The 13,013-nt window shown below is 41.2% G+C and overlaps 1 protein-coding gene across 6 annotated transcripts in view; it reads left to right on the top strand.

Annotated features, from left to right (window-relative positions):
• The window catches only part of LOC137383323 (rho GTPase-activating protein 17-like), a 207,832-nt gene extending 197,784 nt beyond the window's left edge, over positions 1–10,048 (top strand). For 3 of the 6 annotated variants that reach the window (XM_068055997.1, XM_068055995.1, XM_068056000.1), the window contains 2 exons: positions 2,685–3,332; positions 9,054–10,048. In XM_068055997.1, the coding sequence (XP_067912098.1) occupies positions 2,685–3,332; positions 9,054–9,193 (788 nt within the window). In that variant the 3' untranslated portion in view covers positions 9,194–10,048. Of the gene's footprint in view, positions 1–2,684; positions 3,333–4,224; positions 4,250–8,348; positions 8,392–9,053 lie in introns of all 6 variants that reach the window. The other 3 variants (XM_068055996.1, XM_068055998.1, XM_068055999.1) reach the window with 3 other exon arrangements.
• Positions 10,049–13,013: the final 2,965 nt, after the last annotated feature.

Genomic DNA, 13,013 nt, shown 5'->3' with positions numbered 1-13,013 from the left:
TTTGTGATAAGGTGGAAGACAGGAGATATTAAATGATAAAAGAGATGATGGTGGAATGCAAAAGGATATAGTAATGGGACAAGTAAAGAAACAACAGATGTGTCTTGGGGAGGTGTAAATAGGAAAAGTAGAAGCATCACCAGCAGCTGCCATTCAAAAACAAAAAAAAAACACAAAATTGGGAGCAGGGGTTATGATCTGAAATTTTTGAAATTGAGTCCGGAAGGCTGTAAAGTGCCTAGTTGAAAGATGAGGTGCTGTTCCTTGAGCTTCATTGGAACAGTGTACGAGGCCAAGGACAGAAAAATCTGAGTGGGAGTGGCGCGGAGAATTAAAATGACAGGTGACTGAAGCTTGGGGTCACGCTTGCAGGCTGACCAGAGGTGTTCCACAGAGCATTCACACAATTTGCATTTGCTTTCCCCAATGTAGAAGAGACTGCATATTGATCAGTGAATGCAGTATACTAAATTAAAAGAAGTATAAGTAAATCGTTGTTCCACCCAGAAGGGGTGTTTGGGGCCTTGGACGGTAAGAAGGGAGGAAAGGTGCCATTGGAACTGGAGTGGGTGTTGGGGTTATTGAGTAGTGGGCTTGTATGTTGTGGAGGGATTGGTCCTTTTCAGAATGCTGGAAGGGGAGGGAAAGATGTGTTTGGTGGTGGTATTGTGATGGAGGTGATGGAAATGATGGAGGATGTTCTGTTGAATGCAGAGCTCATGGGGTGGTAGATGAGGCCAAGGGTAAGCTTTTTGTAGCTCCGTGAGGTGGGGGGGGGGGAAGAGGTGAAAGTAGAAATACGAGAAACGGAACAACACGTTTCAGATTCTCAGTATCCAAAGTATTTTACTGTTGTATTAGTTCAGGGCAAATTGTGTTTGTCTAACCTGATTGCACTTTTTGATGAGGTAACTGAGAGGATGGCGAGAGAAATGCAGTTGATGTTGTTTTATAGGGTCTTTCAGAAAGTATTTTGATAAAGTATTGCATATTAGGCTTGTTAGCAAAATTGAAGCCCATGGGAGAAAAGGGGCAGTAGCAGCATGGATACAAAATTGGCTAAGGGATAGAAAACAGTGTGTTGTGGTGAAAGGCTGTATTTTTGGGACTCCATACATTGGGGTTTCCCAAGGTTCAGTACTGGGACCACTGCTGTTTATGATGTACATAATAGTGGCTTGGTGGGTACAGTGCATAATTTTAAAATTTTGTAAAACTTTGAAGTGTAGTAAACAGTGAGGAAGTTAGCAGTAGACTTCAAAAGGACACAGACAGTCTGGTGGAATGAGTGGATGCATGGCAGCTGAAATTCAATGCATAAGTGTGAAGGAACATAGTTTAATACTAAGAATGAGGAGAGATAACACAAGTTAAATGGTACAATTTTAAAGAGGATGCAAGAAGAGAGAGACCTGGCGGTGTTTGTACACAAATCTTTGAAGCTGGCAAGACTGGTTAACAAAGGAATTAATAAAGCATATGAGATCCTGGGCTTTATAGATAGAGGCACAGAGTACGAAAGCCAGGAAATTATGCTAAACTTATGTAAGGCACTAGTTCAGCCCCAGCTGGAGTATTGTGTCCAATTCTGAGCACCACATTTTAGGAAGCATGTAAAGGCTTTGGAGAGGGTAGAGGAGATTTACTAGAATAGTTCCAGGGATGAAGGATTGCAGTTACATGAATAGACTGGAGAAGCTGTTCATCTTAGAGCAGAGCAGGCTAAAAGGAGATTTGATCGAGGTGTTTACTCTAACCAAATCCTTCATGATTTTAAATAGAGAAACTTTTTCTGCTGGCTGAAGGGACGATAACCAGAGGGAACTGATGTAATGTAATGGCAAAATGAGGAAAAACTTTGTTATGCAAAGAGTGGTTAGAATTTGGAATGCATCACTTGGTAGAATGGTGAATACAGATTCAATAAGAGCCTTCAAGAGGAAATTGGATAAATACTTGAAGGAGATAAAATTGCAGGGGTATGTGGAAAGAAAGGGGGGAGTGTGATTAAGTGGATTGCTCCTCAAAGGTGCTGGCACAGACCAGCAGGGCCGAATGGCCTCCTGTGCTGTACTGTTCTATGGTTAAGAAATCCCAGACCAAGTATTGGCACATCTTAGAATACTCTCAAACAATCCGAATGCCCTATACTCCCATCATAGCCCTGTAATTTCCTTTTGTTTCAGATATTTATCTACTTTTCCTTTAAAAGATTCAGTGGTCTGTGCCCCAACTGCTCACCCCTTAACCTTCTCTACTCCATGGAAAAAGCCCTAACTTTTCTTCCTTTTTCTTTCAAAGCATCAGAGATTGTACAGACCCATATAAAGACAGTTATGGAAATGGATAAAAGTAAATCATGAACTTTGTTAAAACTAAATTACAAGAGTGGAATATTGGGAAACAGGTTTATATTAGTAAAAGGTGAATTTAGGACTGAAATCAGCAAATTCTTCTGCATACAGAGCAACAAACTTGCGGAGTAAATTTCCAGATAGAATAGTGGAGTGGATAACCTTGGAATCATTTAAGAAAATAATTAGATGCTACAATTGTGGGACTTCAGAATCTTCCAGAGTAGATGAATTGAAAGACCTTCCTCATCTGCAATTTGTTTGTGATTTTGTGTCTGCAAAGTTCAAACTAACAGATTTTTTTTTCCTTCCTCCCCCCTCCCCTTTAAGCAACAAAAAAGCCTGCTCCTGCTCCTCCAAAACCTTCAAATCCACCTCCTGGACAACCTGTGGGTCATGGAACTAACCAGCCTGCTAACCAAAGTTCCTCGCATTCACCAAAGCAGCCTAACCAAGTTGCCAGTCCATCTCCAGGTCAGCCTGGAAACCAGAGTCCTGTTCAATGCCATGGCCAGTCATTTTCTCAACCTACAATTCAGCCACGCAGGCATTCTAGTAATCAAATGGTTATTCATGCCCCCAGTCACCCCCCACCTCAACCTCCAGCACAGCCTACTAATCCATATCAATGTAAAGCACCTTGTGAGCAGGCAATGGACCAGTCCTCAATTAGCCCACCTGGCACACCAACTCCCCCCAACACCCCTCCATTAGGGACACATGGTGGGAGCTTCCACCTAACTCAGCACTTTACACATGCCCAAGGCTCGCCAGCAAATCAGGACCTGCAGTCCCAACATTCGCTTCCCCCGCAGTTTGCGACTTTGCCAAGGGCACGACCAGTACCAAAGCCAAGAAGTCGACCCAATGTTCCACCACCTCCACAACCACCTGTAATGGCTCCTGCAACAAACTCTTCCACTCCTGCAGAGCATGCATTGTCCAATGTGGCAGCTACAGCTTCAAAAATAGTTACTGGTGAGTGTTTTCAAATAGCCAGCAGGTATTTATAATGTGTCTCTTACATGTACAAACGGGTAATAAGTAGGGACCAGACACTCACTCCAGTGCAATTGCATTATATTTCTAAGAAATCCAAACTCTTAATCAACTCTTAGGCTAAATATACTAACTGGAAAATGTTAGATTACTACATCAATCAACACCAGAGGTTCTAGAAGATCTCTAAAACCTTCCATAATGACAAAGCAGGAAAGTTTTAGTGAGAGATGGGGAAGACACCAAAGCAAAAAGGTTTTTAAGGAAGCATTTCAAGGCACCGGGAGATGTAATAAGGTGGAGAGGTTTTGGGAAAAAATTCCTGTGGATATGGGTGTAGTAAATGATCAGACTCCAATGGTGCCAATGCATGTAGTAGGTAATTTGCTTTTAGATGAGGAGAGGGGTTTGTGAGAAAAGCTGGAGGCAATTGTTCAGATAAGGGGCACAGTACGCAAAGAGACTGTACAGATTCAAGTTTGGATTTTCATACTCAAAACTAGAATTTAACTTTTTTTTTAAATCATTAGAAATGTTTAGTCTTTCATGAAGGTTCATTCCCAGATATGATTGAGTTGAGATGTCAGAGGTAGGTTCTTTACACAGAGAGTGGTGGGTGCGTGGAGTGCACTGCCAGCGGTGGTAGTAGAAGCAGATACGTTAGGGACATTTAAGCGACTCGTGGATAGGTACATGGATGATAGTAGAATGAAGGGTATGTAGGTAGTTTGATCTTAGAGTAGGTTAAAGGGTCGGCACAACATCGTGGGCCGAAGGGCCTGTACTGTGCTGTACTGTTCTATATGTTCTATGACCTTGATGCAGTGCCTTAATTTGTGACTAATAATTTTACCTGCCAATGCCTTCACAGGTTTGGGAGGAGACTCTGCGTCGAGGTTGGTAGATTTCAAACCCTTTGCATTAGCAGCTAGTCATGCTGTTGCTCGCTGGGCAGTGCTTTGTCAAAGTTGTGTCTGATGTGCTTTTGATTCGTGCTAAAATTAGCGCCTGATTCTTTGCAGCATCTGTGTACAAAGTAACGTCCAGCACTTGGAGCTTAAGCTCTCCAGTGTTCACATTGTACTCTTACTTCAATTTAGAATAACTTCCCATGCGACAAGCAGTGAAAGGCTTGTTTTTGTGACTCTTGACACTAATGACTGTTTAATTTCATTTACTTTGTAGCACCACACTTTCACTAAACCACCCCAAAGGGGAATAACATTCCCATTACATATAATTGGAGCAAACTGTCCACTGGGGAGAGCAGACAAAAGTGAAGCCATGTAACCTTTCCCCCAAAAATTGAAGCCTGCAATAAAAAAATTATTTTGCATTTTAACCTAGAACTCTGGAGATGTTACAATTTGTTGTGTGAAAGTGAGCATCAAGTAATGGAGAGTCAAATGGAAGATGAAATCAAATTGGTCCTGGAACCCTATAATAATGTCATGACAGGGTCTTATGATGAAGAGTGGGACTTATAGTGCAGTGTCATCATAACTGATTCACAGATATTATTTTCCATCCCCCACCTCCAATCACCTTCACCCCGCACTAAACACCATGCTGCCGATCAGCTCTGCACAAGAATGGGTTACGGTATGATTCAGGCAAACTGGGACAGTCCCAACTTCATTCCTTGGCCAGTTTAGCTGTAAGTTTGTCTCAACTGGGTGGCAGTGGAAGACTGAAACAGGGTCCAGAATGCAGTCTCGTCAGTCCTGTTGAAAATTTGTATAAGTGGATGCTGTGCAAGAAGCTGGTTGGGTTCAGCCATTATAATGCCACAGATGAAGAATAGCCACTTGGGCAAACTAGCAGTGTCAGTACTAGCTAAAGAACTGCTCCAGCAAAGCTCAGAGCTTTGAAGACAAGCCCAACAGCTTGCATTTATATAGTGCCTTTATGCAGAAAAATGTGCGAAAGTGCTTCACAAAAGTGTGAGGAGAAATACAGACACTGAGCCAAACAAGAGATTAAAAACCCTTGGGCTTTACAGAGGACAGGGCAGTGTAGATGCAGTGGGTTTTAGGGAGGGTATTACAGAGAGTGGCACTGAAGTGGCTGAAGGCACAGCAGCCAGTGGCAGTGAGGGGAAGGGGGATGCACAAGAAGTCAAAGGAAAGGAGATTTTTGGGGAAGGTATTGTTGAACTGGAAGAGGTTACAGAGATGTAAATGGCATAAGCCTTGAAGAAATTTAAACATAAAGATCAGAACTTTAAATTCAAGACATTGGGGGCTAGGAGACAATGTAGGTCAGCAAGGATGTGATGGGTGAGTGGCACTTGGTACAGGGTAATCAAGGATGGGGAGAAAATGGTTGTTTTGACTCACTCAGATATAGTGCAGTTAAGGAAGAAAGACTTACATTTATCTAACACCTTTCATAACCTTAGGATGCTCCAAAGCACTTGACAGTCAATGAAGTACTTTTTTGAAGTGTAGTCATTGTTGTAATGTGGGATTCTGTATTGGTATATTTCAGTCGAAATTGAATCTGGAAACTGATTCTTCCTCCAAAATTCCTATGTATTGCATTTTTATTCCTCTATTGAACTAATCTAAAGGATGTAATTCCTACCCTGTCCTAACCAAAGATATGCTAGTCTGAGCGATGGTCTTTGGATTGAGCGGGTTGCAGTGCCAGATCTGTGGGAGCCTGAAGAGATATGTGGTGCATTATGAGCTGCTTGTATAGTAATGTTCAGCATATTTGCAGTTTGCATGAGTATATTAGAGCATGTTCTAATGTTAATGATTCACCACCTCAACATGGAATAATTATGCAATCCTCTGCTTCCTTTGGGCATGTGACCTTGCCAACATTTTGTGTACGCTGTGTACCCTTTAGCTCTAGTTGCAACTGAATCATTTCCCCAGTGCCTCTATGACTAGATTCTGTTATATTTACTGTTTGGCAATACATCCATCTGATGGAAATAGTTCTGTCAAATTAAAGCAAATCCAAAATGGTTAGTTTGAAGATTTTAATTACTTAATGTGGGAGAGTAATAGATCACAGAATTGCAGATGTTTCAGAACTTCAGTTTCACCCAGTACTAACTCAGCCAGAGAGGATGTTCTGGACCAGTAGTCTCCCAGTTACTTTTCTTAAATGTTTCAGTCGTTGAGAACTAGTTCTGTATTCGGTTTATTAACTTCTCCCACACCATATAGATGAGAGATCATTTCTGGCACGATCAGGCTGTATGCTTAACTCCAGATCAGTTAAATATGTTCTCTGGTGATCTTATTCAGGCACATACAATCACAATAGAAGTCAACCTGCTCAAGTTGCTGATATCTAAGTGTCAATTCAATGAAAATCCTGTCTCAAGAGTCGCATTCAGCTGTTCTGGGTGTCCTGTTTTTCAAGAATGGTGCCTAAACAGCTCAGTAAAGAAAGTAAATAAAACAAAAGGGTATATTAGGCAGTTAAAAACAAAAAACGTAAAATGATAGAAAAAATAAAGTGGGAGGGAAGACATGCCAAGAAGATTGTTTCAGATATGCTTATTTAAAATGATAGCTAAATGCTTATTTTTCCATTTTAGTTTCAAAATTAGTCATAAAAGATACTTCTAATTTTTTTTGCTTTTTCCTGAATTTGGGTCAAACTATTGGGCAAAATCTGCTGCCAGCAAGTATCTGCTTTCTATGGTCAAAAATAAAAGAATATTTGAAGCAAATAAAATCCTGTACATCAATGTTCACACCTCCCTTCACAGTATAATTCTAAAAGAAGTTTGCATGCATTATTAGCTGCATTCTCAATGTCTCCTCCCCCATGAATCTTTGATCAGCTGCCATTAATGCTGTCCATTGGTATGATGAGGTGCTATTTGCACTAAACAGGAAAAGTGATTGGTTTCAACATACCAGAATATGTTGATCCTGTCATTTTACTGTTTAACCCTAATTTCAAATCCATCTTTTGGAGAATATTTGAGCTTAGGCAGGCTTAATTAGATCAAGCTCTTAATCAGAAGGCTTAAACATGTGTTTTGTTTAAAAAATAAAAGCAGAATGGGAATTCCTGATGCTGCCAGATGTTAAAAATCCTTCCAGCCTTCCAAGTGTCAACACCTCCTCACCACGCAACAACCAGATCATTGTAAGACTCAAAAAGTAGCAACTTTTTTTTAATCCACTTCATCCAAACCCTAAAGACTTGCATTTGTAGTCTGACTTGTTGGATGTGGCAATTCTTTTATATGATATGTATCTTTTTCACAATAAAGTCCCTTTTTGTGCAAAGTCCCTAAAGCTCCATGCAGTTCGGAAGGGATAGTTCCCTGACGATTCAAGTACAATTGTCTTAAAATTCTAATTAAGTATTTGTGTGCAAATCAGCAGGTTCTCCCTGACATGATGGAGGCTGAGAAACTCCATAGAAAAGATCCACTCCATTTATGATAAAGATCCAGCCTAAAGTATTTACCCATGTTATTTCTCTGTAATTAGGGCGATAAAATGCAGAGCGCACACAAGGCAGGAGGTAGTGATACAACAGGTGCTATGTGATCCCTGTACCAGGATTGAAAGGTGCATATGTTGTATAATTAACAAATTGCATCGCCCTGTATGCTGTGGGGTTAAATTGCTTTCAGAGTCTCAAGGAAAGTAGGTAAAACTTGCCTCCAGTTGGATCCACATGCTGCCCTGTTACGGCAAAGAAATAAATCTGTGCTGACAGTTGTGGCCTGTAGGCTGCTGATCCCTTCCAGGTCTTCAAGGACCATAGCAACAGATCATCTCTATCTGAGAACAAGTTGAACTGTGCTGATAGTGGATGAACTGATATTTGTTAATCTGTATCAGATCTAGCAGCCCTTTGGCTGGCACAGAGCTATCAGACATTGCACGCATATTTTTTGCGTGTAATTTGCACTAGTGTACACCTTTACCACTATGTGGGCTGTCCACCAATATGAAAAGGCCTTTCAGCATTATGGCTTCTAATTGTAAACTATTCTATTAAAAAATGCAGATGTCTGACCAGAAAAGTTTGAGCAGAATGGGGAAAGTTAATGGTAAGACTTAGGCAAGTGATTGGCCAATTAATCCCGCTAATCCACAATGAGCTAATGCATGCTTTCCAGTCCTGTTACTAACAGTTCGTCACAATGCTTGCCTGCACTTGTACTAATAAAGCATGGGTAAAGAGGATTCTCGGACATCAGAAAAAAATGCTTACATATACACTGAATTCTTTACACTGTTTAAAGCATCCAGTTGGGCTATTCAGTGGTTAATGTACAAAGCAATTTGGTTGCTTTAGTTTCTGTATAATATTGTGGCCACCTTTTTATTTTATACCTTGCTCTTCTGCAGGTTCTATTAGTGTCATGAGCTATACATAGGGCACTGAATTACTGAAGTGCAGAAAATATTACAGTACTGGCAATGATAGAAAGTCCATGATGTATCGCCCCTGGAAGCAGTGTGTTATATACAGGCTGAATTTATAGAGAAGTTCTAGGAATGTTCTCTTTTGGTTTATAAAAGGTTAGGTTTCCAACATTGTGCACTATTCACTGAATTAGCTCTTGATGTGTGTCTTCAGCGCCTTCACCCGTACTATGATGGTGGAGGTTTCAGAAGATCTGGTCACGGGAGATTATCCTGGAATTGTATCCTGCCTCTGAATGTAATGTTTCTTGGGATATCACTGATGTTTTGTGTTTGCTGCTAGATTCTGATTCTACTGTGCAAGAGCAGGACTCGAACCAGTCTAAGTCTCCTGTGGAGTTGATGCCTGCTGCAGGCAACGTGGAACTTAGAAAACACGAGCAGCAGGACATTGATGATGACTCGGAGAGCACCGCTTTGTGAAGGGTCCCAACACTCCACCATTTGCACCGCTAAGCTATCCTTTTAGAACCTTGATTCTGCTGCTGTCCTAAGGATATGCCATCTGCAAAATAACTTGAGAAAGAAAAAAAACTACTTGGTTATTTTCTGCTAGATGTACTCATGTTGCATGGAATATGATTAAAGTCTCATCATTGCCACTATCATGGTCTCATCAATACCACTATTATGGTCTCTGGACCGATCCTATGCTTTGTGGTTCAGACAGGAGATGCTTCTGAAATATATTCCCTCATTGCAGGAAACTGAGGTTACAGGAAAAGCAATTCCTCACTGGGATTTTGACTGGGTTAACAGCCATTCATTTGGTTACATTTGGGTTAGCAGTGTCTTGTTCAATTGTGACCAAGTTTCTGGATGGAAACTCACTGTGGTCTTTTTTTTTCTTTTCTTTTTTTAACATTGTACTTTGAGCAGTATCCAGTTTTTGTACAAGATAATTATTTCTGTGTTGAGTTCGACACATACAAGAGAGTGGTACTGGGCTGAGACGGAGTCTGCTCAATCTGTACATTTGTACTTATCCTTAATGCAGTTTGCTAGTAAGATTAATGCTAAACCGATTGTACTCGGTTGGTATTCACTTTGATGCTATTTTCTTCTGTTTAATGTAAAGTGCACTTCCTGCCTTAGGTCTTGTTTTGCATACAAGGCAATTTTATAACTGATTAAAACTGAACAAATAATGCTGTTTTCATTAATCTGAAAATCTGTTATGAATTATAAACAAAAATACATTTTGAAAAATGTGTATAAATTACATTCATGTATTGAGGAAATAAAACAAACCACTAAGCTGGTTGCTTGTGGACATGGGCTTAGTGATCATGACGCTTTTTCTTTAAATTGACAAATGCAGAGGAAGGACTAAAGCTCATAGATGTAGACGCCACCAAAATCAAAAGAACACGAGGATGCAAGATAAATCAGGAGGTAGTGATTAGGTCATGCCAAACTTGGGCTAGAAAAACCCGACCAACCACTTGCCTGGATGAGTGCAGCTCCAACAACATTCAAGAAGCTCAACACCATCCAGCACAAAACAGCCTGCTTGATTGGCACACCATCCACCACCTTCAACATTTGCTTCCTTCACCACTGACACAGTGGCAGCAGTGTTTACCATCTACAAGATGCACTGCAGCAACATACCAATGCTCCTTCGACAGCGCCTTCAAAACCAATGACCTCTACTACCTACAAGGGCAGCAGATACATGGGAACACCACCACCTGCAAGTTCCCCTCCAAGTCACATACCATCCTGACTTGGAACTATATCACTGTTCCTTCACTGTCGCTGGGTCAAAATCTTGGAACTCCTTATTAGTACTGTTGGTGTACCTACATCCAAGGACTGCAGCAGTTCACGAAGGCAGCTCACCGCCAACTTCTCTAGGGCAATTAGGGATGGGCAATAAATGCTGTCCTAGCCAGCGATGCCCACATCCCATGAATAATCCATCATTTGGGGAGAAAATGGTATCCGTAGATAGTACAAGTAATTTTAATTTCAACATAGTGAAGTGAGAAGGAAGAGCATGTGGCGCAATATGTTTACTGATTAATAGAAACAGGACAGAAGAGTTCTGAGGTGCACTGATTGCAATAGTATCAATCAAGTAGAGATGAGAAAAGTCATGTTGGGCAGAGAGGGAGTAATGTCCATCAGACAGCAAGTTGCATACAGTATTAGAAAAGTTCCCCCAATATGCGAGTTGTGCTCAAGTCTTGGATAAGCCAACTTTATAGAGAAGTGGGAAAACAAGCACTTAATATATAAATGGAAACTAAAACTTCCCAGAGGTGGCTTTAGCATCGAGGCAATGCAAAGTTTCATTAGAGGCTGGATGTAAAGCATTGTCCAAGAGAGTAGTTTTGAGGCAATATCTTGAATGAGAGCAAGAGTGTTGTGTTTGAATTAGCAGCCACTATTAGTGGAGGGCAAAATAAGTAAAAGCTCAGCATAAGAAGAGAAAGACTGGCATGTCATGTCTATAGTACCTTTCGTAACCACAGAATGTCCAAAGCGCTTTCCAGCCAATGACATACTTCTGAAGTGTTACTGTTGTAATGTAGAAAGAGGAATGGAGAGTGCATGTGCAGGCATGAAGCAGCATGAGATCATGAAGGTAGGGAAAGACCAGATAGAGATTTAAAACTTTGAGAATTAAAATTCTTTTGTCAACTTGCTGGATGTAGGAAATCAGCAGAAGTTAGAGAGGGTTAGGATGATAGCGGAACCTTATCGATGAGGATGGTGGCTGTGGCATTTTGGATAAACTGAAACAGGAGGGCCAGCTCAAACTGGAAGATTGAGGCAGGGAAGATGACTCGGACAACATTACGGAAGTGGAGTCTCAAGGTGAAGATGATGGGTACTATAATTTCAGTAGCAATAGGGTAAAGGTAGGTACAGTTTAATGCCTTCTCTTAATCACTCCTGGCTGAACGTGTGTTCAACTGCATGAGGGAAACCCCCACCACTCCACCTAGTGCTATTTAAAGGGCTAGCCATCCAACCTCCAGGTGAGGTACTTTTTGTTTTCTTAGTGCATTAGTGCACAGGCAACAGAGAGAGGAAACTGCTGAGGGAGGAGAAGGGCTCTCATTAGAAGGCCCAACCTGCCAAGGATCTTTGGGAAGCACTTCTACCTCTACCTGGAGCAGTGTGAGACACCTGTAAATCATCAAGGAGGTGATGTCTTAACTGTACCACCTGTTAGCCAAGTGAGGATGGGGTCACAGTTGCCCCTTTTTGCCCTTCCTCTTATCTGACCGCAACAGGGTTTATTCCTTTTTAAACCGTGGTTGTGCTTGCCACCTCTGAGTGTTTTACCTTTTACCTTTACTGTGATCGTGAAAGAACCAATCAGACAGGTTTTCTTGAGTTTAAACAAGAAAGAGGTAAGTTTATTATACTTGACAGTCTAACCCTGATTTAAAAATACTAAAATAAAAATACGCTACACATTTTCACACATTCACATGAGAATCTCACACACACAGATTACAGAAGGAAGATAGATTTGTTGGTTGTATTAAAATCTAGAGTAAATGGAACACAGTCTGTGAAGTGGATGATCTGGTAGTCCTCTGAGTGACGCTGTATTTTTCAAGTCTTCGCTGGTCAAAGTGCATTTGGTTGGCCTGCTTTCTTCAGGGTTTTCTTGAAGGCAAAATTGTAGTTGGCTCTCTTCCCCTGGTTGCTGGCTGTAGCAGACTGTAGACTTGGAGGGTCCCCCAATCGCAGACGGTTTTCAAACTTGATGTTTTCTGGACAGAGAGAGAAAGGGAAGCATGCAGCCTCCTCTGCTGCTGTACACTCATTTACTGCCTGTTTCTTTGTCTGTGTAACAACTCCCAGTTTCTTCAGAGATGGTCACATGGTTCCTTCAGGTTTCCTCGAACCTTCTAAAGAAATTCAAGGTTCCACGTGCCCCAGGATGTCAATTTGTACTTGGAGGGGGTTTGCTCTTTCAAAGTCAATATGTGAGGATTGCCTTGATTGCCATGCTAATGAAGCCATTTTAGGTAATTCAATCACTTAAAGCAAGCCATTGTCCCGGCTGGGCTTCTTGTTAGACTTTTGTCTCCAGTTCAATCTCCTGATATTTCAGATGTAAATTGCAGTGGCCATCTTGGCTGCTGTTTTTTTTATAAGTTACTGTAGGATTTTTTTCCATTAAAAGTCGAATGTAAGTTTCCAATCGATGAAATTAATATTTCTCATTTGACACACCTCCTACAACCCAACCTACAGCCACATGGCAGGGTAAGGA

The sequence above is a fragment of the Heterodontus francisci genome, chromosome 24 (genome assembly GCF_036365525.1).
Source record: "Heterodontus francisci isolate sHetFra1 chromosome 24, sHetFra1.hap1, whole genome shotgun sequence".
Taxonomy (NCBI): domain Eukaryota; kingdom Metazoa; phylum Chordata; class Chondrichthyes; order Heterodontiformes; family Heterodontidae; genus Heterodontus; species Heterodontus francisci.
This window is presented reverse-complemented; position numbering and strand designations above follow the sequence as displayed.